Here is a 23646-nt window from a genome sequence, read left to right on the forward strand (position 1 = left end):
CGCTTCACCACGCCAAAAGGATCACGTGACTGCCCCCTAGCGAGCCCCCCCCCCCCTACGTCATGCTCGTGTCAGAGAGGTGTTGCGGATCAGTGGCGAACCGAGACTCGAGGGGGCCCGACTCAGACAACTCTCATTCAAAGCATGAGTTTATTAATATAAATATGTATTTAGTATTTCCGTATTTCAGGATCAGGAAATGTATTACCATAATGTCACATACAAGGAATTTGACTTGGGGGTTGGTGCATGACAGCAGATAGTTCCAACAATGGACAACATAGTGCAAGAGGAATAAAATATGCAATGGGTTAGTAATCTAAGGCTAATGGTTATTTTTTTTTAAATAAAGTGCACCAGTGAACATAAAGTGACAAGTGAAAGTGTTTGTGTATGTTGTGGAGTGTGAAGAAAGTAACGGTGGGATGATAGTCAGTGGGGGACTCTGGCTCTGTTGATGAGCCAGACTGCAGACGGGAAGAAACTTTGTGTGACGTCTTAGTCGGGCTGCGGCCAGATGGAAGGGGTACAAAACGTTTTTATCCAGGGTGAGAGGGGTCAGCTACAATCTTTCTAGCCCGCTTCAAGGTCCTGGAAGCAAAGCCCTGGAGAGACGGCAGATTGCAGCCGATCAGCCTCTCTGCAGAGCAGATGACGCGCTGCAGCCTGCCCTTGTCCTTGGCTGTGGCTGCAGCGTACCACTCGTGATGGAGGAGCAGAGGATGGACTCGATCATGGCCGTGTATGGATGTATGTAAAAGAAATCAAAACACCAGACACAAGAAATACTTTTTTTACTAAAAGAATAAATTTTATTTCAGCACTGTAAGTCATTTCCCAACCAGTACAAACATGACTGCCATCTTTGTCTCTTTCTGAACCATTCCTCCCCTCCCTCTGTGAGATCAGACCACCAACAGCCAGACAAATTAAAAACAAAAACAAAAAGGCTTTTTTTCCTCTTGTCTTTCCACAAACAGTCCGGTGCTTCCATAATGCTAACAATGATGACGAATTATACCAACTATAATTATAAAAGCAATAATGATAATATTTCTATAACAATAGTATTATGGATCAATTTGAACCCTTTTTTCTGCACAGGTAGTTTTGGATGGCCCTGGGTATTGAAGTTTGTGAATCAGTATACTTGTGGCTGAGCGTAGGGTTGACCAACATAACAAGACAGCAATTAACTGGAGCCCCTCACTGGGGCTCGGCCATTGGCGGGTTGGGAAGGAGGAAAGGGGTACTATACTGGAGTTTGTTGGGGCTGTTGAGGGGGAGGGTGGCAGTGTAGAGAAAGACAGACAGAACAGGGACTTTTTTCAAATAGGACTAAATGCTGTGAAAATCCTGCAAATCTATCAGAACAGGTACAACACTAAACTGATGACTCCTTTCCGCATTCTGTATGACAGACAATAATACTGTTTGACTTCCACATCCCAACAAAGGACACTTCTATTCTGGGACTTTTGGATCTCTTTAGCATTGTCGAGCTCCTGAGAGGCGGTCCCATTTGCGTAGGAAGTGAGGCAGGAGGCTTTTATTGTAACTTATCATTTCATTAGTCACAGACAAGTTGAACTATTCCTCAAGACACTTCATCTGAGATTCAAACAAGACAAGAAACTGGAAATGCATTTTTATGAGTCATAACAGCAGACAACTCAAAGAGAGAAGATTATCTGTTGACTAATCAAAATTTACAGAAGTCATGTTTTGGGATTTTGTGGTTTGTTTACTTTCTCTCCACTAATTGGTTACTTGACAAATTGTCTCAGATCTTCAAGAATTGTTGGAACAAGCCTTTGTTTGGCAGTACTGTACTTCTACAATGATCGAATAATTGTCCAAGTGAATTATTTCTTGCTTGCACTATGACATCTGACATCTAACAGGACGTCAACTTATCTCAGATTTGTGCTTTAAGGATTATTCATCCACTTCAAGCAGCCTCCATGCCTACGTATGAAGAAGCAACTGAGTTACTCCATCAATCTGAGTCCGGGACATAAAAGGCCAGTTTCAGAGACCACAACAATTACTGTGCGGCTAAAGCCCCTTCACGTGCGTGAAGTGTCGATCTGAGCGGATCCGAGCGGTGTGCAGTAGTTCACGCAGACTGAATTCAGTCTGGGGAATTTAATTGCAACGCAACAGTTGGGTCACACGTCCATATCTGCCGACTTGCTCACTCGGTCAACACAGACTCCCTTCTTTCCCTGTTCGTCTGTCTCCCCACTTAAAAACACAAGAAACCTCACTTTGACTTTGTCAGAAATCACACATGATGCAATGCCATTATATATAATATATATATATATATATATGACTCCTGGGGGCTTTATTGGGGGCAGACGCTAGGTGTACTTTGGTTCTCTGGTGTTTACAAGAGATGTTTTTGCTGCTGTGTGCAAGGGCGCCGAGTTCAGCTTCGATTGATAGTCGACTGTGAAATTGTCTTCAGGGACATGAAAACCGTAACATAGTGCAGACAACCAATTTTCACTTTGAAAAACGGGCAATATTTACCTACGTACATAAAAAATGGTGGTTTAAAGATGCCATATAAAATACAGGTAAGGAAAATCGCGATCATTACAGTTCAAATCTCTAGGTTGGCTAAGCGTATTTCAGTACTAACTGAAGCAATGGTAGAAGGATTAGATTAGAAGATGTAATAACATTAAAAATATTAAGAAAAAACACATTTGCACAATTGAATAAAACCGTTTTGATTTTTTTTTCTGATTTTTTTTCCCAGACTCTGGCTAGATACATACAGAAACTGATTATCAACGTTAATATAATCTTTACTGTTAGTTGGGTTGATTAAAGGGGCGGGGCAGCCCAAAGAGAAAGAGAAAGAGAAAAAAACGGCCAATAGAAACAGTCCTATAAGGGCTAAAAGGAGAGGCAGAGAGGGAGAGTGAAGAACTAAAATACAGGAAGTGACGGGAGGGTTAACCTGTGAACGTGTATTGGGACTGTTTAAATAGGAATCACCGGGCGTGGTGAGTGTGTGTGTGTGTGTGAATGCATGTATGCTATAAGTAAGATTATGCGGCTCAAAAGGCATGAATGGACATTTGGAGGAGGGATGGTGGAAAAAAAGTGTCATAGCGGGGGATAGGATAACAAGCATAAAAATCACTGATCAAATATCTATCATAACTAAAACAGACAAGGACGAGAGAGGGACACTACATCGTGTGTTGTGTTGATTTTTTTTTTCCATACTAACTACGGTGTAACTCAGGGTTAAACATCTATGTATCTGTGTGTGCCATGTGTTAATGTCTTGTGTGTGCGCAGTGTGTTTCTGTGCCTACCTTGCACCTTTTAACCTGTATTTTAAATCCATGCAAACTTCAATATGTGGGGTGATTTTAGAGGTATGGGGGGAAATCAGTAGAATGTGTTACCAAAAATGATCTCTGGTGAACTGACGAGCACTCCACTGGGAACTTGAACTGCACAAAATCACTTCAGCACAAAAGCAGAGAGAATGCTGGTGGTAACAAATGCAACTGAATACCTGTCTGTTGTGTGTGTGTGTGTGTGTGTCTTGTATGTGTGTATCTGTAAAAGTTATCTGGCGAGCGAATTGAGAGAGGGCATCGTATACCAGATCACACTCTGGCTCGCCACGGAGAAGACATCTTCTAACAATGTACTGTTGCGATACACATATTTGTACTAATGTCAAAAGTTGAAAGTAGTTAAGTATATGACTCCTAGTAAATTCTAGACTTAGTATTTTGGCCAGTGGAGCTATATTCTCTAGCCTAGTCTTTGTGTCTGTATTAGTCCTGTTCGGCCTGACGCTGTTGCCTACTCTTAGCCTACAAACACCTACAGCACTGGTATGCTTAATCCCTACCGATAAGTCAGTACAGACCTCTGGTTTCGCTTGGTGTTGGTTGTAAGAGACCGCGGCGCGGCTCGGCCCTCTGATGGCGAGCGTAGGCCTACGCTCAGGGCGGGGTCGACTATCATGGTTTGAGTTCAGAATTGAGGGGATGTCTTGACGCAACTACACCAATTCTCACATATGTATATAGTCACGCCTCTTTCGTTCAAAGCGGCATTTCGTTAGAGCTTTTCTTTTTTCCATGTCAATTTTGTGGCACTGGATAGAGCACAAGTCATCGACACAGTAAGAAAATAAGGTGCTTCTTTGTTGACTTGCCTTGGTTTCCTTTTAACATGGTGAGCTTATTTCAAACTCCCGTAGTAGGTATGCAGAGACTCTCAAAGGCAGTATCTGTCGGTCTACTGCTTCTACGTCTGCGGTTGTGCTGCCGGCTATTGGAAAGTTGTATTTCCGTAGTCAGATGAAACCTACTGTTGAGGGACACATCTCCTTCTCTACAAACATAAGTGCTATAATAAAACATTAATTACCTTAGAAGTCTCAGATAGTGAGCGGCACACTTGGGTCCGCCATGAGGCCTCCCTCTCTCTCTCTCTCTCCCGTCATGTGACATGTGGTCCGACCTGTAAAGTATTTCAGGGCAGGGAAGTGCTTCCTGCTGGTCTAAAGTGACACGCCAGAGGTGTTGGGCTATCATCACAATAACCGTTACTCAAATCCCCACTCGTGAGTGGGGCGGGGGTGATCTCTCAGGCGTACTCGCCACACCCCCTTTTATATCGCTGGCTGCCTCAATCAGCGAGCCTTTTTAAAATAGACTTTGGAAATAACATTAGAAACGCAAAAAGATTGCCCAGAATTCTTGGTGTGGAGAATCACGGGTCCTTTAAGCTTCATTGCAAAGGTCATGACTGGACAGGTCGTGTGAGACCAGTCTGGGGGAGGGGGGGACACTGCCTTGCACCCAAAATTCTCCCCATTCATATCCATCTTTTGCTGGGAAGTATTATCATTTTCCTTTTTGGCCTTAACTCCAGAAGGTGCTTCAAGAGTGTATTTCATTTTTTTATCACCTGGTAGAAGACTGTCCAGTGTGGTTTAACTTTTTTTAAACAAAGTGCATCTTTGTCTGAAACCACTCAGTTCACATTCTGACGTCTCTCAAATAGATCTCTACCTTTAAATGTAGTTCTACATGTAGGCGGACACCCCGCTCAGACTGTCGATGCATCTATATGTAGGGGATAGTTCAAATTCATTATATTTAAATACAACATTAAGTGCTTCTGTTGGGGCAATACAATCAAAGCTTTGGGAAAAGGGACAACAGGGGGGGGGGAGATAATATAATAATTTACTTTTTGTCAGAGGAGCAGGGAAATAATCTTGCATAATTTAGGGTTTAAGGTGCATAAATGCATGGGGTTACAGCTAAGCTCTAGGCTATGCTACATTGGTCAAAATAAGATAGCACACTAATAGCATGTTGGTGCAGAAGTGCTCCTGTGATAAATAACCAATTAATCAATAAAGGCGTATTTTACTACTAAATGAACTTACATTTTGTGTTTAGCAGTGATACTAGACTACAGGGAGAAGGGGGGGTATTGGGGTCACTGCACAGAATAATGGTATTACTTTGTTTAAATCTTACTCGCATTAACCAGACTCAAACTTGGAACATCTCTCTCTGAATCTGAAGACAAACCTCACACGAGACGGCTATGGCAACAGGCCACATAAACACACAGCTACCAACCATGGCAACCAGGCGGACAATGGAAACCACACCCCATCTGTCACCGAAGCTGTAAGCTTAACATCTATGTGCCGAGATTCAAACAATGGGACCATTAATAACACAAAATAAAACGTTTTACCTTGACAGATACTGTTACGATGCGATGGTGAGGGGGGCGGGGGCTCTTTTAAGTGTTGGGTCGTAATGCGGGTGGAGCTCGGAGCCTATTTTACTTTTGAGTGCGGGGGATGGCCGGGGGAAGGGTTGAGGAGGGTGCGGGGGCGCTTACAGACTCATGGAGATAAGCCTCTCTTCATAAATCAATGTAAAACCACATGAGAAAACTAAAAAGGAAGCAACAGCTAGCTGCTTAATCACTTGGAGCAGCAGGGAGCGTGAGGAGGAGCCTCGCCTCCTGCTCCAGGTGATAACGTGCACAGCTCGCAGGCGGGGCTACAAAAACAGGGGAAGGCAGTCAAACACAGAGGACTCTCTCAGAGCAGTGCATCCCGGGGGGAGGCTCCCATCACTCCTCCTTCTGTAGCGCTCCATCTGACGGACAGTCGTCAAGGCAACAGAGGGCCTCCACCTCCACCCCCTCTGATTGGATGTCTCTGCTGGCTAAGGCACACGGGATTGGCTGGGCCAGGGCGGCCAGATCCAAGGGCTGGCCGATGTCGGAGGCCTCTGAGCCGCCGTTCAGCTGCTGGGATGCAACCTCCGGCATGGAGGCCGCCTCCTCTGAGGGCTTTGGAGGACTGCTGGATGGGGGGGGTGGCGACGTCTGGAGGACGATAGGTAAACAGAATTTTAACAAAACAGCAGTGGGAAAGGATTCACAAAAACCCAGAGCTTTGGTACGTTTCTACTTGTACACATCTTCAATGACCTTTCATTATTTCTATTCTGGGTATCATGATGTGTTTAATCATGGGAAGTTCACGTGAAGCCAGAAGGGTGAGGGTCAGCTTGCAGTACAATAAACTCTTTTCTGTTTGAAATGAGGCCTGTATTGGTTTCACCCTTTCACTGGACATCTGTGTGGAGTGACAACTTGGACTCTGTATTTTGATGGACATGTATTGATAGTTATGAGTTGACAATTTGATGTGGACTAACTTTGTGTTTGAATTCAAACCTAAAATTGGTAGAGCATAATCTAATCAAACAATATGTGATAATAAACTAGACACTAACATGGCAATGTGTTAAAAAAAAAGAATTTATAGCTGTGATTACTTATTTGCAAATGTGCAAGATTTAAGAGCTTTGTATAAATGTTGGCTACCTGTGATCTGTTGGTCGGTGCCTTTTTCACTGGTCTTACTTTAGCTGGAATCTCTTTGCCCCTCCTAGGATGAAGGAACAGAAAGAAGTTCCGATCAGATGTGGATCACAATGAATTATTGGGGGTCTGCTCCCAGACATTTCAGACAGACTCCACACAGAATTAGCAGCAAAGTAAATCCATGCATTCAGTTCACTTCAACTTGAAAGCACATTCACGCTCTGAAGCAAGAGCGATTCCTTTCTTTGTTATGAAATACGTTTCAAAAGGGAACATTTAGGATTTGATTATTTAGGACAACATTCTTTCTCTGCTAAAATAATATTTGTATGAGAGGGTGAAAAACAGGTATCAGCTTAAAATCCTGATTTTCATCTTCTCAACAACTCTAAATCAATTTACTAAGTGCAATTTGGATTTTTGTGATTGCTTTTGCTAATGATGTTTTCTATAATTTCACTATTATTGAGTAAATAAACTGCTTCCGGTAATTGTTAAGGTAAAAGTAGTGAATTTATTTAGACAGCAAGACTTATAAGCTTGATAGTAATATTTCATTCATGTTTATTATATTGTTCTGCTATTATTCATAATCCTAATCTGTTTTTTCTGCCCGATGCTGGAGATATAACTGCAATTAATGCATCTCATATAGGCTATCTCGCGGTTTATCTTCAAAAGAGGCAGCAGTTTTAGTTGACTAAATTCTAATCCATGAAAAAAGAAGGTATGTATTTGTTTTTGCATTCGTTTTTCTGATTGTAAAAACAGGAAATTGTCAGCAACATGGAATAAGGACACAAAGTTCAGCGGAACGAAAATAGCTCTGCGATAACTCAATTCTTCTTCGTTAGTCGTTTTGATGAAAGAATTGTGGTGTTACTCACCCTCTCCCTGCTCCGACAGACACCACCTGCATGTTGAAACCTCCTCGTCCACGGACTGGTTTGTTCCCCGCCCACTGGCCGACCACCATGCCAGCTATCTCCAGTTTCCCTCCCTGAGGGGGGATTGACTGAAGGCCTGAACAAAAAAAGAAAGAAATGACTATACCCAATCTAGAATAAGAAATCAGCGCACAATTTAGTAATACGTGCTAACTGGATACACTTTATGCTACATAACAGTCGTGGCAATTGACAAAAAAAAATATTCTTATGTATTTATATATACATATATCAAAACAGACATTTCAGATAATCTAAAATAATCCAGCTATGCAGTTCAACAATGGAAAGCTGCAGGATATGTATTATTAAATTTCCTTTCAACGTACTCAGACCGTGAACAACTTTAAGTTTACATTTTCTGGGGTTTTCCTTGAGCTTTTCTTCATCAATAATTGTTGAAATATTTCCAGCAGTCAACAGCAGATCCATTTCCTTTATGCTTTGCATTGGGGAACAACAGTGTAATTCAACAGCATACTCGGAGCTCATACTGAATATTTTAACTTTATCGGTGTTAGCACAATAAACACTCAAATGTTGTTTGAACTGGAGTGTAGTTTTAAACTAGAACAATGCAAAAATGTGTACACTGAATCAAAAGTTTAAAGCATGCTTTAAAAAGAGAAATCAACAGGTAAAATGAAAAGTATCTCTGTACCTGGGAAGGCTCTGGGTCTGTGTTGCGAAGGGTGATGTGGATGATGGTGATGAGGCATGCCCATTGGGCGGGGAGGGTACAGGGGAGGCATGGGGTAGAAAGGGGGCACCATGGCTGGCGGAAGGAAGGCAGGAGGTGGAAGAGGAGGAGGAGGAGGAGGGCGGGACAGGTTGATGCCCTCGAGGATTGCCTGACGCATCTTCTCCACCTTAGACACCAGCTCTTCCTGCAGGGCAAAGAGACATCTGCGACTGAGCTTTTGAGCTAAACAGTTATTGATGTAAATCCATTTAAACAGCCTTGGTACGTTTGATCGGGGACACTGAACAGCAGAAACGTCCTGAGCCGAAACAAACAGCATCCCTCTCTTCACTCAACTCTCCTGCGATTCATCCACCTCGGCATATTAGCAGGACTGTTTTTATTTTACCGCCACTGCGATAATTAATGGGATTATAGAGGCGTCACTCTGCAAAACCACTGTATATTCACCGAATGGACCGAGTGATTTGCCTCCTCTCCACAAGCTCTTGTTACGTTTGTTTCACAAGTTTCATTCATCCAGTTGACTTTGTTATAACTTTATAGTTTGAACCATTTTGACAACGTATAGCCCACAAAAAATGAGCAAAATGTATAAGTGGCGAGCTGTTGTTTCTGTTTGCAATATCATGTAGTATTTGAATGTCTGAACATTTAATCACATTACATCATATGCTCTATCCACACAGAATCTGTTAAAAATTCACTTCTGTTACGGCATGTACACAAACCGCACACGTATCGGTTGTGTGCTCAAGATTGGACTTGAGATAACCAGATGATTATATATATATATTATAAAAAACAGATGAGCTAGATCATGTCTTTCACAAAGTTCTGCTTTGATGTGAGTGTTTGATTATTTGACCTCAGACATTGTGAGAAAGTTTAGCTCAAAGCAGCATGTTGAAAAGAGGACCATAAAATATGTTAGGTGCCAAATTAACTAAATTCCATTCGCTTATAACTTAGTTATGACAACACGTACCTGACCCTCGCACATATCAAGCAGGGCGGACCGGTCGCGAGCGGCCCGGGACAGTTTGTTCTGAAACAGTTTGCCGTCAAAGAAGCCCCAGGGGCAGCAGTGTTCCCATGGCAACGGCTGACCACACACGTCGTTGATGAAGAGTGCTGTGTCTACGCCGGCCATAAAAAGAGAAGCCAGCTGCACGCCACGGGAATCCACCTTCTCCACCTAACAGCAAATTCACAGTTAAAATATTTACATATTTTTTTATATGGAGGCCGGTTACAAACACTTGCGCTTACAAAGTAGTAGAAAATATGCAGGTGTTTATGTAAATTCTGATGTATCGAAGACAATGAAATGCTGTATGTAGATGTAACACCGAAATCCCTAAAATTAGGCTGTAGGGGTGCAGGAAGATTTGTATATTCTACCAGCTTTGCTAGCACCAGGTTTCAGGGTTTGTCTCGTGCATCTCGAAAGTGCCCCATCTGACTTTAGACTGACATGAGCAGGTAGGATCTGTTTTCTGTGGGACAAAAACGATAACAATGTTTGTCTAACAATGAGGAAGTGTGGAGTGGGATCTCACTTTGAGCTCCTGTAGCTGGTCGGGTTCATAGAGTTGGCTGGAAACCGCCTGAGCCAGAAAGGCATCCAGCTCATGTCTCTGGAGAATCCTTCCTCCAGGCCACTGCATCATATACCTGAGAGACAAGATAAACAGAGTACACGTATACAACTATATTGATGGAAATAAAGGGCAAATTGATCAGCACAATAATAAATGTGTCATGTAAAATCTAACCACTGACATCACACTGATATTGGGAATTAGAAATATAAAGAGTGTTCGGTTCTCACTAAGGTGTTACTGCAAAGCTCACATTGTTCCAAGGACAACACACACACACGTGCACACACTAAACCAAGCTTCACCACTACCAGGAGAGGTGTAAAGCACCACCATACCTGAGCACACAGCACATGAGCAGCAGATGCTGTGGGACCTGCGCTGGGTTGAGGAGAGCCGGGCAGTCGGAGCGTAGGCAGGCCAGGAAAGCCCTGGTTCTCCTGGAGCGGTCCTCACTGGCACGACCCAACCACAGCCGCCGCAGGTTGGGGCATGTCCACTCCCGGAAACACAGGGCCGGGACCAGCTCGGGAGTCAGGGCCGACTTGGCTTTACCGCTGCTCCACTCCTTGACAATCACTGGAGGAACTGCAAACGCGTTGGCCAGAGAAAGCGAGTTAAGACATTTACACACAGTTTTTAAAAAACCGAGGCAAAAGATTTAATGGCGCAATCAATTAGATACAGTGATTCAGTGCCGGGGTTCAGAGCACATTGATGTAAAAGCGTTGAGATATTATTCTAATCACATCGCTTGTAACTAATCCAAATCTGCTAGAGGTCAGAGAGCAGTTGGCTGTGTATCAATGTACCAACATATAAGTAGTAGCGGTTTAATTCTAAAAAGGTAAAGAACTGATCATTTTCTTGTGTTATATTTTGGACTGCTTCAGGGTTTTTTGCAAACCCCAAAGACATTGCACAAATCTTGGAAGTGGGCCTTACCACAACCTTGGATGCAAAAATTGGATTGAACAATGTTCTGCCTTTTAAAGAAAAACAATTTAACAATCTAACCTCTTTTTCCCCCAATTCTATGAAGCTGAGACTAAATTGTCAAAAACTGGAGCTCCTCTTATTGATTGACTGCGTCACTCAACTACATTACAAATATTGAAAAAGTTGGTCTGTATTTGCACCCTAACTTAAGAAATAACTTATATTTAGCTGTTTCAACAAGCTGCAGACTGCTTAAGTTTATGCACAATTTCAAATGTTTTCACTCAATTAGAAATTCTAAATGAACTAGTGCTTGACTCACTGTATTTGGATACTTTCCACCACTCAATAAATGTAAACATGTATATAATTAAAATACTAATGTTCTTCTTACTGCCCTCATCTATCTACTCTTAAGGACCTACCTTCCAGGGGAGCCCTCTTCCGGAGAGCAAGCCTTTCCAGGCGGCGATGTGTTTCAGCCAGGCTGAAGAGGACCCCATAGGCATACTGTCTGCCGGCACGGAACAGCATAGAGGCAGGAGGCAGCTCAGAGTTACACTCGTCCTCTATACAAACTGGCATCTTCATCTCTCCCTGCAGGGTTCAGAAGCCAAAAGGTAGGAGAAAGGACAGAGGGATTACAGGGCCGGGACGACATTGATACATGAACACCATTTTCATTTCATTCTTTAACTAGACAAGATGACTTGCAAAGACCAAATACATTTCAAAATGATAAATAATTGACATGTGAATAAAGTAAACCGTTTACCTTGGTCAAAATGTGGTAAATCTGGGGATACATTAGTCCTCTTCGGTGTCTGTGCTCAGCTACTCGAAGAACCTCAGCACTGACCTGATAATTTTAATTTTTTTTAAAACAGGAAACATGGGTGACTTTTAAAATTACAACTGTGCCATTTGGTTTTGAAACCTCTTCTACACACACACCTGAGGCAGAGGGGGTGTGGTTATGTCCATGTGACTGCGCGTCGCCATAGACAGCAGTGACGGAATGTGTGATCCGCTCCCGTTGCCTTGGGAACCGTCTCCAGAGGCCAAGCCCACCCTTCCAGCAGGATCTTCCCACCGAGAGGGCTTGTCCGTCAAATGGCTAGGGTTTATTGGAGTGTTTCATTAAACTGGTCTGTGTCAATCATGTGTTGGTACAACAATCCTGTTTCTCCAGAGAAAGCATTTAGAGCTGATAAAATAAATTTGTGCTTGATGCTAAACTTGCTTTAATATTTACTATTGAAGCAAAAATGAATTAGCAGGAGCATAAGACACCCCAGAACGTGACATACTAGTCCCCAGTGTTCCTATTTAGACCTTTACGGGAAGTGTCTGTATCTTACTTTGCGTTGCTGTCGTTGGGCTCATCTCCATCTGATGACGATGAAGGAGACGGAGAAGGAACCGACTGGGTGGTGGTGTGATGATTGGGTAATCGATTTCCCACCTGAGTGGAATCATACGGAGCCGACCAATCAGAGAAGCCCATCTTTCCCGCCATTGAATCATTGCAGTCTTGTGATTGCGGCGGAGGGTTCTGGAATAGAGGGGTGGAGCCAGGTCCATATGGAGCATTCTGATAAGGTGGCTTTAATCCCAGAACCTGGGGAGGTGGGAACTGTCATTGGACAGAAAGGAAAAGAAGAAAAATGTATTTTAAAAAAAAGAACGAGAGCAAGGGGAAGGGAGGGGGAGATGAAGTAATACTGTCCTATTTTATTTCAGATCCAACCAGATGCATCTAATCGAGGCGTGTGGGAGGATTTACACCCTCCTTCTCTGTGTCATTTTTACTCCTCTAAATGAGCACATGCCACAAAGGGATTTCAAAGGGGAACAAAACGTAATCCTTTCTGCTACATGTAGATTCACGTGGAAGCCAGACAACAAATTACACACACCTCAAAGAGGAACAAAGGATTACGGGCCCAAGGAATCTACCTGATTCTTTCCAGGCTGCATAGGTCCCATGGGGCCAGGTGGTCCCCCAAATCCAAAGCCAGGCACTAAGCAGAAAAAAAACAGCAATGCAAATGTCCATTTTCTTCTCATAAAGACATATTTACTGAGCCAATAATGAATACATAATGATTAGCAGTTCTGTTTTCTAGATTTCTCTACTCCTCACAGATGAACGAAGAGGGTCCCATGTTGGGCGAGCGAGGTTTGGAGGCAGCTGAGAAATAATCCACAGCTTTCTTGAATCGCTCCACTTTGTCCTCCATACGAGACTAGAACCGAAGTACAGAAAGCATTATGTTAACTGACAAATAGCAGCAGATATTCACTTTTGAAATGCTTGAACCACACAATTATTTGCTGGTTTTATCTCAATCAACAATCTACATTTTGGTTCATATTTTGTTGATAAACTATTGAGATGAATTAACTTATTCTTAATCAAGTACAATTTGCCATAAAGACTCATCAGGGATAAGGATTTGATTAAATGCTACTGAAGTCCAAACCTACTTGCTCAATCATCAACATTCTGGAAAGCAACATCGCAGCCCCTGATGAACTGAAACTGGATAATCCTGTAAGTGGTTCCACATTGATGTGTAAGGAAGTGTGCATGCTGACTCGGGGACTTGTGTCAACAATAATGACCCATTTAACCATCAGGAACAGGCTGGAGTGTACGGTCAGAAATGAAACAACTCAACCTATTTCAGTTGTCAAATTGAACCCAATAAATTGTTAAACAGAAACGTTAGTGATCATTGACAAAGGCGCCCACCTGTGATTGTTTGAAGACATCTCTGGCGATGGCGTCAAGGTTTCCAAGGTCTTTGATGGAGGAAACATACTCTGAGACAGCCTTGATCACCACCTCACAGGGCGGCAGCACCAACTGGTGAGCTCGCACCTATGAAGAAACAGTAGAAAGGTTTCAATCTACACTTACCGGTTTGGGTGGGAACTAACACTGCGACGATATTCAACTGTGTTACTTATTGTATTAAGTGGAAGCAAATGAAGAGCTTAAAACCACTTGTGTTACTGGATGGCCCTTAAATTATACCGGTGTTCAAAAACAAGAAGTGCAAGTAAATTGTCTGGTGCGAACCATTAGACACGCTTGTTTTACAAAAATGAAGACAGTACAGATGGCAAGTGTGCTATTTTTTTAACCCAAACTCATGAGAATTTTATTTAGTTCTCAAAAATAAGTAATCAGGTTATCAAAATGTTCTCCAGCAGCCACATTAAAAAAATTGTGTAGATAACATTGAGAAAAGCTCTTCACTTCAAGTGAGCTGTTCTTTTAACAAGCTGCATACGAGTCTGCTCTCTAGTCTAGTTCATAGAGTTAAACGATTAATTCATTTAATGTCACGTTCTTTCAAACTGCCAAATTTATGGCATCCATTTTATATCAATTTCATTATTTTATAAAATGCATTATTAAAAGTTAACATTTCCTGCATGTTTCACAATAAAAGTGTCGCTAAAATGATGTCCCTAAAAAAATTGAAAACATTTTATTTGGAAAGGCAGTATGGCTATTCTCAAAAATTATAATTTACTTGTAGAACATGTTGAGGTCAATCGAAGCTCATGTCACTATTTTAATTTCACAAAGTACATTGTGATTCTTGGAGCTGACATTCTCAAAGTAAACAGAGGACATTGGACTTAATAATACGGCACCTTGAGAGAGGCTAGTGGGTGTTCTGGTCCCAGCAGACTCCAGTGGAAGGCAGCCAGGTCCTCATCAGGCAGAATATGATTTCCTGGGAGAGAGAAACTCCTTTCAATGTTTGTCGCGTCAACAAACATGGACAAACAAAAAGAGTGGTGCCAAAAACACAGCTTGCAAGTAGCTGCGTGTATTTCAGAGAGCTAAACCTAGCATACCCGTTTGTTTTTTGTGTATTTCCGTGTGTGTGTGTGTGTGTGTGTGTGTGTGTGCGCTCCTCACCCAGCAGAGCAGCGAAGCAGGGCAGGTGCTGTGTCTTCAGCCCGAGCTGCCTGGCGGCCTCAGACAGCAGGTACTGGTGTGTGGTCAGGTTCTTGCCGTTCCAGCTAAGTTTGAGAGCGTGCGATGAGAAGTAGGCGGGCACGTTGCAAAGGGCAAACTCGGAATCCTGAGCAATCAGGCCGGCAAATCCAAAGTCCCGGTAGAGAGACAGCACTTCTTGGTGGTGGTCCTCCAAAGTCTGTACGACCTGTGGAGGCAGAGTGGACAAACTCAGGCGGCTGAACTCAAAATGGAGTATGACAAAGTTGATATCCTTTCAGGATTACCCTGGTTGTAACCTGGTTAAAATGTTGTCATTTTGGGTAATGATGTACACAGTTGGGATTTGACGTATCTGCAACTATTTGGGGTCTTTTCAGTAATTGTTTGAACAATTGAAAATGCCCAATTTTAACTTGATTCATCTTGTCCTATGAAAAGATCTTGATAATAATGCATTTGGACTTCTGGTTAGACCAAACAAGTAATGTGAAGAAGTACATTCTGTAAAACTTAAAAGACCAAAAAACAGAATCCTTAACAGAGTAGACATTTGCCAAAGACTGATGCAAAGACTAGCATCTGTGAAACTGATCAACTACAACTCTGCAATATACTGACAGTTGAGCTGACACTTTCTCTACCAAAACAAATAGTAAAGCTTGACTGCCCTTGCAAATAAAATCTGTGGATAGTTTATGCAGCAATTAGTCCCAAATCACTGGCGATGATGCACATACCTGGACCTTAGGTAGCGTTATTGCTAAAAAGCACACTCATGCAGAACCTAATTGGTATGGGATGTGCTCGGTATCGACAGACGGAGCACACAGGAGAGCTCTATGCTGGAATTGGTATGTTAATCTGGTTAAACAAATTCAGTTTTCAGTGTGAATATTACATAATTACAGTTTAATCATGAAGAATTCATATAATATGAGGCAGTAATGGGAACGCTGATTATCAGAAAACTGTTTTCAAACTTGTTTAAATGTATTACTATTTCCAGTTTCAAAAACCAGAATAATATATTGGCAATAATAAAAAAATAGACACTATAGACGTGCAGTACATCTAGAGTACTGCATGTCTACACATGGGAACAGTGAGTAATGATGGCGTACACACACACCGACACACAGGGATCATCAGAATGTATTCTACTGTAATGTGGGTGGGATTTTCTACTTACTATCCTCTTACAGCACACTACGGCAGTGTTTCTTAATGCTACCATTTAAGCAGATGGGCAGTTAGATCAAAAGCAAAGAGCTAAGTGAAGTTGAAAAGATGGAACCAGGAAATGCAATCAGCAGTTTTGATGATATTATGGCAGGCTTTGTACATAACGTTATCAGCCATATGTATTTTTTCAGTTACATGTTAAAAATGTCTTGCCCTACATTAGTTGAGTAAGTAGAACCTAGCAAAGCCACTTACTGCAAGGTATACCTAAGCAAATAATATTGTGCCAATGGCTGATGTGAACATTTTTTTTTATATTCTTAATACCAGCTATCTGAAATGCACAGAATAAAGCATTGCACGTGTAGCCATGGCAGACAAATGGGACCTACAGACGTATCCACTGTGCAGTTGTCCAATGTATTAAAGGTTCAATGAGTTCATGTTGTGTAATATAAGGGCTGGCTAGACTGGGTCATGTTGCATCAATGCACAGACTGGTTTAGCGAGGAGCTGCTGCTTCATATGTCCACTGGAAACTTTCCTCCCCCCACTAGAACAACACATCGTCCTCCATGAGGGCATTACAGAGAGACATCTATGCTCTGCAGGCTAAAAACAGCAAATACAAATCAGTCCATTTCTTTTTATTTGTATTGCGTGTATAATATTAAACACCACCATTTCAAATCGACTCTTTTCAGTGGCTGCACGTACTCCCCAGCTGGAAGGAGCTAAAAAGGCGCTGGATGATGTAAGCCCCTAAATGGGCGTGCAGAGAGAAAAGGGCAAGTGGTAAATTCACAGCGCGGCGTATGACCACCATAAAACAAATCGACACAGCCACCATCACTCATTGCTCACCCGCACTCGGAAGCGAAACATGGCCAGGCGGACGCAGTGGCTGAGGCAGGCCGGGGGCAGGAACCATGCCCGGGGAGGCGGGGTGGCCTTGCTGCCGACGTGGTTGACTATCAGCTGCGCGGTCTGTCGCTGGCCCTGAGCTCGCCGCGCCCACTCGGGCCAGCGCTCCTTCCCCAGGGTGCCGTTGAAAACCACGACCAGCTCCAGGCCGCCCTGGTACAGGCAGGCCTGCGACAGGGCGGCCAGGTAGCCCAGCATGGCGTTCCACTCGCCCCCGCACACCCAGTCCGTCTGGTAGCCGCCGTAGAGGCGTTGCAGGCCGGAGTCGGCGTCGATTAGGATCCTGGCAGGCGGGGGCGGGGGAGGCAAGGGCCCGGGGTGATGTGGGTGGTGGTGGTGTGGATGGTGGTGGTGAGGGGGCTGGCGGGCCGCGGTGCGGGCAAGCTTTAGGAGGTCCACCGGGACTGCGGCACCGGGACACCGCTTCTCTAAATACTCTTGAAAACCCTGCACTCCCATGACGGTGTTGTTGAGCCTATGCGTCTGGCCGGGAGCGGGCTCTGAATACGTTCTGTACGCCGTGTTTGTAACGTGATGTGGGGCGAGACCGTAGCTAGCTGTGCACTTTAGGCAAGCTAACTGGTCTCCGATGAGGTGACTAACTGTACTTTAGTTAACCCTGCCGAACAATCTGTCACCCAGACACGGGAAATGATCCACCGTGCACTCGTGTACACGTATGTCAGCAATCGTTATTGTACTATATAAATTACTATTTCTCAGTTTTGTGCGTGGGTGCTCGGTTTAGTGTCCATCCCTGTGGATTTTTGGTGAGATGCCAGCAAGGCCAGTGTAGCTACCTACAACCAGAAAAAGTTCAACACATTTCCTGCTCCCATAATTTGGCTATTAGCATAACCGGCTCCAAACAAGTCGTTGGCAGCAAATAACGGATATGCAGCAAGGAGGTGGATTTAGATAAAAAATGCCAATAAAATAATTTTCCTGTCGACTTGTGCACATGAAACGGATGCAATACTGCGCATTAGTTAACGTTAGCAAACCCCAGGCTGGATGGCCAGTTTGCGGACATGTTTAAGCGAGCAGCTTGCAAAATCGTTAATTTGTGTGACAGCTTAACAATTTTACAGGCAGAAATCCGCGCATTAGCTCGTTAGCTCGCGGGTTTTCCGACTATCAATCAAAACAAACTAACAAGCTATGTCCCTGTCTGACTGGCTAGCTGTAATAACGTTTGCTAACTGCGGCTAGCTGTTAGCTGCTGGCAGTGTCCCCGGCGTGATTTGACGCGTCAACTCCCGAAGACAAGTCCGGGGCGGAAACGACGCGGAATGAGATGGATGTTTGACAAAAGAAAAGTAACTAAAACAAAATAAAAATAAAAGCCCGATGGTGCCTCCCTCGCTTTCTTCCACACTCACGGCTTCATGTTGCAGAGGGGAACATTACTTCCAAGCGACATCAGCCATCTTGCGACTTCCTCGCGGCCCAGTGAAGTGGGAGGGAAGGCGTAGAGAGCGGAGGGAGGATGCGCGACCGCAAGGTATGCTGGGAAATATAGTCAAATGAGTGTGTCACGTCCAACTGGAACAGATGCGGTGGGAAATAGAAAGAAACTCCAATTACCAGGTTGATGATAATGACGGTTGGCAGAAAATAAAAAAGCCAGAGTAGAATCCAAGTGGCCCAAAACTGATCACAATAGCGTCGCCGTTAGTTTGTTTGCTATTAGTATGATTCTGGTAATATTGCGTCTTGCATTTTAACATGTGAACGCGATCGATTAGGATAATATTACGCTATCGAATACACTGGTACACTGATGCTACCGAATTACGAATACAGCAGTGCAAATATAATGTTGATGTGATGAAGACCAGCGAAAACAAATTTACATTAACTTGAATAGAATATAAATGACTGGATGGTGTAACAGGTAGAATTAAAATGATAGGACGGTTCATGTTAAATTGTGGGTGTTAATGTTGCCTCCCGGTGGTTCAAAACAGTATCGGACGGAACAATTGCCAAGAAAAAAATGGGGGAATAAACTAACTAAGCCGCCAGGCCCTCGAGCCTGTCTATTAAAGTAACCATGGTGACATGATGCTAGCTTGTAGTATAGAAAGCAACCAGAGAGAGAGGGTGTGTGTGTGAGAGAGAGTGAGAGAGAGAGAGAGAGAGCGCGCGCGATATTAATGCCCCCGTGTCCTCCATTCATCCCCGGGAGGAGTGAACATGACGGCCCGGTCAGTGTGCGCCCTTGCCGGAGCACTAAAGCTTGTGTTCAGCAACCGGTTAACCAGGGTAGGAGCAGTCTCTCAGTTCACCAGCAGATAGTTGACTAACTGTTAAACAGACATTTTGCTTTCGGTTGCTTTATATATTTGTAGTGGTTTAACGGTACTAACTAACGTTAGTTAGTCTTGGTTGAACAGTAGTGAGCTAAGCTGCTTAAAGGTTGGTTGGCTAACTGAGCCAGATTGGTTAATGTCGCTGTCCTTTCAGCACCACTCTGTGCACTTTATGTTAAAAAGAAAACCTACTGATACTTCTGCAGCATTCCTCTGTTTTCTGCCAAGCGAGTTACAACTTAACTAAATAATTCAACTGCTCCCTGCAGGGTCATGTATGTATATTATTTTTAAAAGCTATTACTACATGAGCACAGTCGACCAGTGGTGGATGACAAAGTCAGGGCTTTTACTTAAAAATACAAAATTATTCTAAATAAACAAGTAAAATCCTTGCATTCATAACATTATGTAGTAAAAGTATTGTCTTCATTGTAGACACTAAGAAGTAGGAAGTACTAAAAGTAGGCTACCTAATTCACAGAACGGTACGTAATTTGAAAATGTAACAAATACTTTGTATACTTCTGGTAATCTGAGTATACAAAGTACTTTATGTACTTACGTACAGTAAAGTAATACTATAACCCCCTTACAATCTGCACACATACACCCACACACATTATTGTCATTGCAAAAGAGTACAACAATTAGACAACAAAATGCAGTTTAACATCCAACTAGAATGTCAAACTGCAGAAGCACAGAGTAATGTAACAATTTCTTCTGCAAATAACCACATTTTCTCTGTACTTTCAGGTTTATGGTGCAGTTACATGTAATCAGAGACACAACTCGACTTACACCGTGAGTTGTTCAGTTTATAAAACGTATTCTAAAAAGTAGTTCAAACAACAAATACCTTATGACCTTATAAGCCCACACATGTCTTCCCCTTCTCTTTGTCCGACTAAACTCCATTTTTTCTCCTGCGTTCTCAATCCATCCTCCCTCGATCCACCCACACCAGACCATAGTGAGTATGGCTGCTTACGTTACACACACAGACACGTACCATATGTCTCATTAGAACTTCTCAGAATTGCTAAAGCATTACAAGGGTGTGTCTTTGTAACAGCTTAGAGTCTTCTCAGTAGATTTGTGGGGAAAGCATCCACTGGGTCGTATGAGGAAGAGTTTGAATTTCATTGTTTGTGTCTGTGCTCACGTTACAGCCTCCCCCAGCGCGGTATGGAGGCAGGCACACTGTAACACTGATCCCCGGTGACGGCATCGGACCTGAGCTGGCCAAACACGTGTGGGAACTTTTTCGGTGAGTATTCACACACACAAACACAAACACAGAGTGTTTGAATTAAGTCAGTAACAAGACTCATACTCTTCGGCCACTACGTGACTAAGCTCTGTGATATCAAAGTGATCTCCATCTATTCTCTATTATCAGGTTCTGCTGTGTGCCAGTGGACTTTGAGGTTGTCAATGTGGACTCATCTTTGGCCTCAGAAGATGACATTGATGATGCCATAATGGCTATTAGACGCAATGGAGTAGCACTTAAAGGTTAGTGTTTTATGGAAAAATTCAAAATAATCATATGGTAGAATCATAACCGGCATTTGTAAAGAAGAAGTGTACTTCAAAAGAAAGTCCAGACATTCTGATATTCCGATTCTTAGGTGTAACTTTGTTTGTTTATCCAGGTAACATTGAAACCAACCATAACCTGCCACCATCCTACAAGTCCAGAAACAACCTGCTCCGGTAACTTTATTATCTTTCATCACTTTCACCTCAGTTAGTGCATCTTCTCCTATTTCATCTGTCCACATCTTTCTGCCTTCATCTCATCCTCTTTGTGCAGCACCACTCTGGATCTCTATGCCAATGTGATGCACTGCCAGTCTCTACCAGGAGTGAGGACGCGCCACAGAAACATCGACATCATGATCGTCAGGGAGAACACAGAAGGAGAGTACAGCAGCCTGGAGCACGAGGTGTGTGTTCACAATCGCCCTGTTGGTGAAATACATCCTCTCCGTGCATCTCTTTCTCTCTGCCTCTCTGCAGAATGTACCCGGCGTTGTTGAATGTCTGAAGATCATTACCAAGACCAAGTCTTTGCGCATCGCTGATTACGCATTCAAAACTGCTCGGTCCAATGGACGCCGACTCGTCACTGCTGTACACAAAGCTAATATTATGTGAGTCTCTGAGCCCTGTGTCTGCCTGTTTTTGTTCATCTGTCTCTTTAAAACACATGATACATCCTTGTCTGTCTGTCCGTCCGTCCGTCCGTCCGTCCGTCCGTGTGTGTGTGTGTGTGTGTGTGTGTCGGAGCAGGAAGTTGGGGGATGGCCTCTTCCTGGATTGCTGTAAAGAGGTTGCGAGCGGTTACCCTGAAATCACCTTTGAGAGCATGATTGTGGACAACACCACCATGCAGGTAGCAATGGCAGAGGTCATCACATTTTATAGTCTTTACATCATCAGATATATCTCTCACATATCTGTTGCTATATAAATCCGAAGGCTTACCTTGAATACAAAGAGATTCTATCGTTGCATTATACAATACAGTAGGCGCCCTTGTGTTTTTACGGAACCCTTAATTATAGTTGAATAAACAAACTTCTATTGTCAAAAATGTAAAAGTGTTCTGATATTCCGTTTTGATTGGTTTGCATCAGCTGGTTTCCAGGCCCCAGCAGTTCGATGTGATGGTCATGCCCAACCTGTATGGAAACGTCGTGAGCAATGTGTGCGCTGGGCTCGTTGGTGGACCGGGTCTGGTGCCTGGAGCAAACTACGGAGAGAACTACGCAGTGTTTGAGACGGTGAGACGATTCACATCAAGCAAGAGGGAAAGGGACATTTAAGAGTATTGCTTTGGAGTTGTGTTTCTGACCTCCTGCTGAATGGAAATTCAATATTCACTCCCCAAGTTGTTCCGATCCTCGCTTTTAAGCTCCTAAATGCTCCACTGTGTCTACCAGCTTGTTTCTAACTGTGTCACTCCGTGAATTTGGTTCTGTTAGGTAGTGTACATGTTCAAGTTGCTACTTCCTTACATGTTCTTCTACATGCAGGGCACCAGGAACACCGGGAAGAGCATTGCTAACAGCAACACAGCCAACCCCACGGCCATGCTGCTGGCCTCCTGCCTGCTGCTGGATCACCTGAAGCTCCACGACTACGCCAGCATGATCCGCAGAGCCGTCCTCTCCACCCTCACTGAGACCAAGGTACCGTCACGTCCGACTAGTGGAAAGTGATCAAAAATAAATAAATAATAATAATAATAACATTCATATTGTTTTGTCATCTCCTTTGTCCTCCAGCTGCACACTGCTGATCTGGGAGGCCAAGGCTCCACCTCAGAAGTGCTCCAGCATGTCATGAATGCAGTTCAGAGCACCGGGCCCCGGACACTGAGCATGTAGAGCAAACGCACTACGTGCGCCTGTCCTGATATGGTCTTCAATGCAATTTCCTATAATCGGCAAGTTTTTGGATAACAATACTGACAGAAGATTTATTTATTTTTTATCTTAGTAGAGTTTCCTCTCCTTTTAAAATTGTTTATGCACTTTTTTCAGTTTGCATCCTTTACCTGACAGAACCATAATGCTGTTTACTGTACCACACAGACCGAATGCTGCACCTGTTTTCTGTTACACCCAATCCTTTTCACATTTATTAGTTGGTTTATTGTTTTTATTATGGCGTGGAACCAGATATATTTGATACGTTTCATTTATTTTCATCCAAACAGAGGTTTTACTACTGAATGTATTAGGAATTGATGAGGCATTGATGAAGACAATAGAACCCATGTCCCTGTAGCTTGTTTTCAGAATCTATACACACATTAATGCAAGCATTAATGGAAAAGTCCACCTTCCTCCTCTTAGTTAAGGGTGGCCCAACTTTAAGAAATCCTAAAAAATAATAATCTTTAGTGTTCTAATTCAGGTTTATTTTCACTCCACTGAAACTGACTTCAAAATAAATGATGGATTGAATCGTGCTTGGCTCGACCTCATGTTGCTCTTTGTTCGCTCTTTCTCAATATGTCTGGCTTCTTTCTCAAGGGTGTCAGCATGCACAGTATCTCCCTCTCTTCTGCAGTTCCTCATCCACTCCCTCGCAGGTGTCCACTGTCTACTTTGCTTTA

General features: G+C 43.2%; 2 protein-coding genes across 2 annotated transcripts; one reads left to right on the top strand and one right to left on the bottom strand.

Moving 5' to 3' along the window:
* Positions 1-786: 786 nt before the first annotated feature.
* On the bottom strand, positions 787-18664 carry fam120c (family with sequence similarity 120 member C). Its single transcript, XM_037456860.2, has 17 exons — positions 17137-18664; positions 15049-15295; positions 14778-14860; positions 13864-13992; positions 13252-13354; positions 13065-13129; positions 12467-12741; positions 12060-12222; positions 11881-11964; positions 11531-11702; positions 10505-10754; positions 10125-10239; positions 9551-9760; positions 8521-8746; positions 7800-7935; positions 6913-6976; positions 787-6408 (listed from the first exon to the last, which is right to left on the bottom strand). Exons 1-17 carry the CDS (start codon positions 17653-17655, stop codon positions 6151-6153), a joined length of 3099 nt encoding a protein of 1032 aa, XP_037312757.2. The 5' UTR covers positions 17656-18664; the 3' UTR covers positions 787-6150.
* A 108-nt stretch (positions 18665-18772) lies between these two features.
* LOC119221795 (isocitrate dehydrogenase [NAD] subunit gamma, mitochondrial-like) lies at positions 18773-23499 on the top strand. Its single transcript, XM_037477866.2, has 12 exons — positions 18773-19464; positions 20271-20318; positions 20482-20487; positions 20687-20784; positions 20917-21032; positions 21173-21233; positions 21334-21466; positions 21540-21673; positions 21813-21915; positions 22160-22306; positions 22559-22714; positions 22811-23499. Exons 1-12 carry the CDS (start codon positions 19396-19398, stop codon positions 22910-22912), a joined length of 1173 nt encoding a protein of 390 aa, XP_037333763.1. The 5' UTR covers positions 18773-19395; the 3' UTR covers positions 22913-23499.
* Positions 23500-23646: the final 147 nt, after the last annotated feature.

Source organism: Pungitius pungitius, chromosome 1 (assembly GCF_949316345.1).
Source record: "Pungitius pungitius chromosome 1, fPunPun2.1, whole genome shotgun sequence".
NCBI classification, from domain to species: domain Eukaryota; kingdom Metazoa; phylum Chordata; class Actinopteri; order Perciformes; family Gasterosteidae; genus Pungitius; species Pungitius pungitius.

What these genes read in the sequence shown, in the direction of transcription:
- fam120c (XM_037456860.2), bottom strand. Translation starts at nt 17,655, where the DNA reads ATGGGAGTGCAGGGTTTTCAAGAGTATTTAGAGAAGCGGTGTCCCGGT. An exon ending in TTTACCACATTTTGACCAAG is followed by an intron (nt 11,703 to 11,880) that starts GTAAACGGTTTA and finishes TGAACCCTGCAG; the next exon opens with GGAGAGATGAAGATGCCAGT. An exon ending in CACCGACCAACAGATCACAG is followed by an intron (nt 6,409 to 6,912) that starts GTAGCCAACATT and finishes ATCGTCCTCCAG; the next exon opens with ACGTCGCCACCCCCCCCATC.
- LOC119221795 (XM_037477866.2), top strand. Translation starts at nt 19,396, where the DNA reads ATGACGGCCCGGTCAGTGTGCGCCCTTGCCGGAGCACTAAAGCTTGTG. An exon ending in CAATGGAGTAGCACTTAAAG is followed by an intron (nt 21,033 to 21,172) that starts GTTAGTGTTTTA and finishes TTGTTTATCCAG; the next exon opens with GTAACATTGAAACCAACCAT. An exon ending in CCACCCTCACTGAGACCAAG is followed by an intron (nt 22,715 to 22,810) that starts GTACCGTCACGT and finishes TTTGTCCTCCAG; the next exon opens with CTGCACACTGCTGATCTGGG.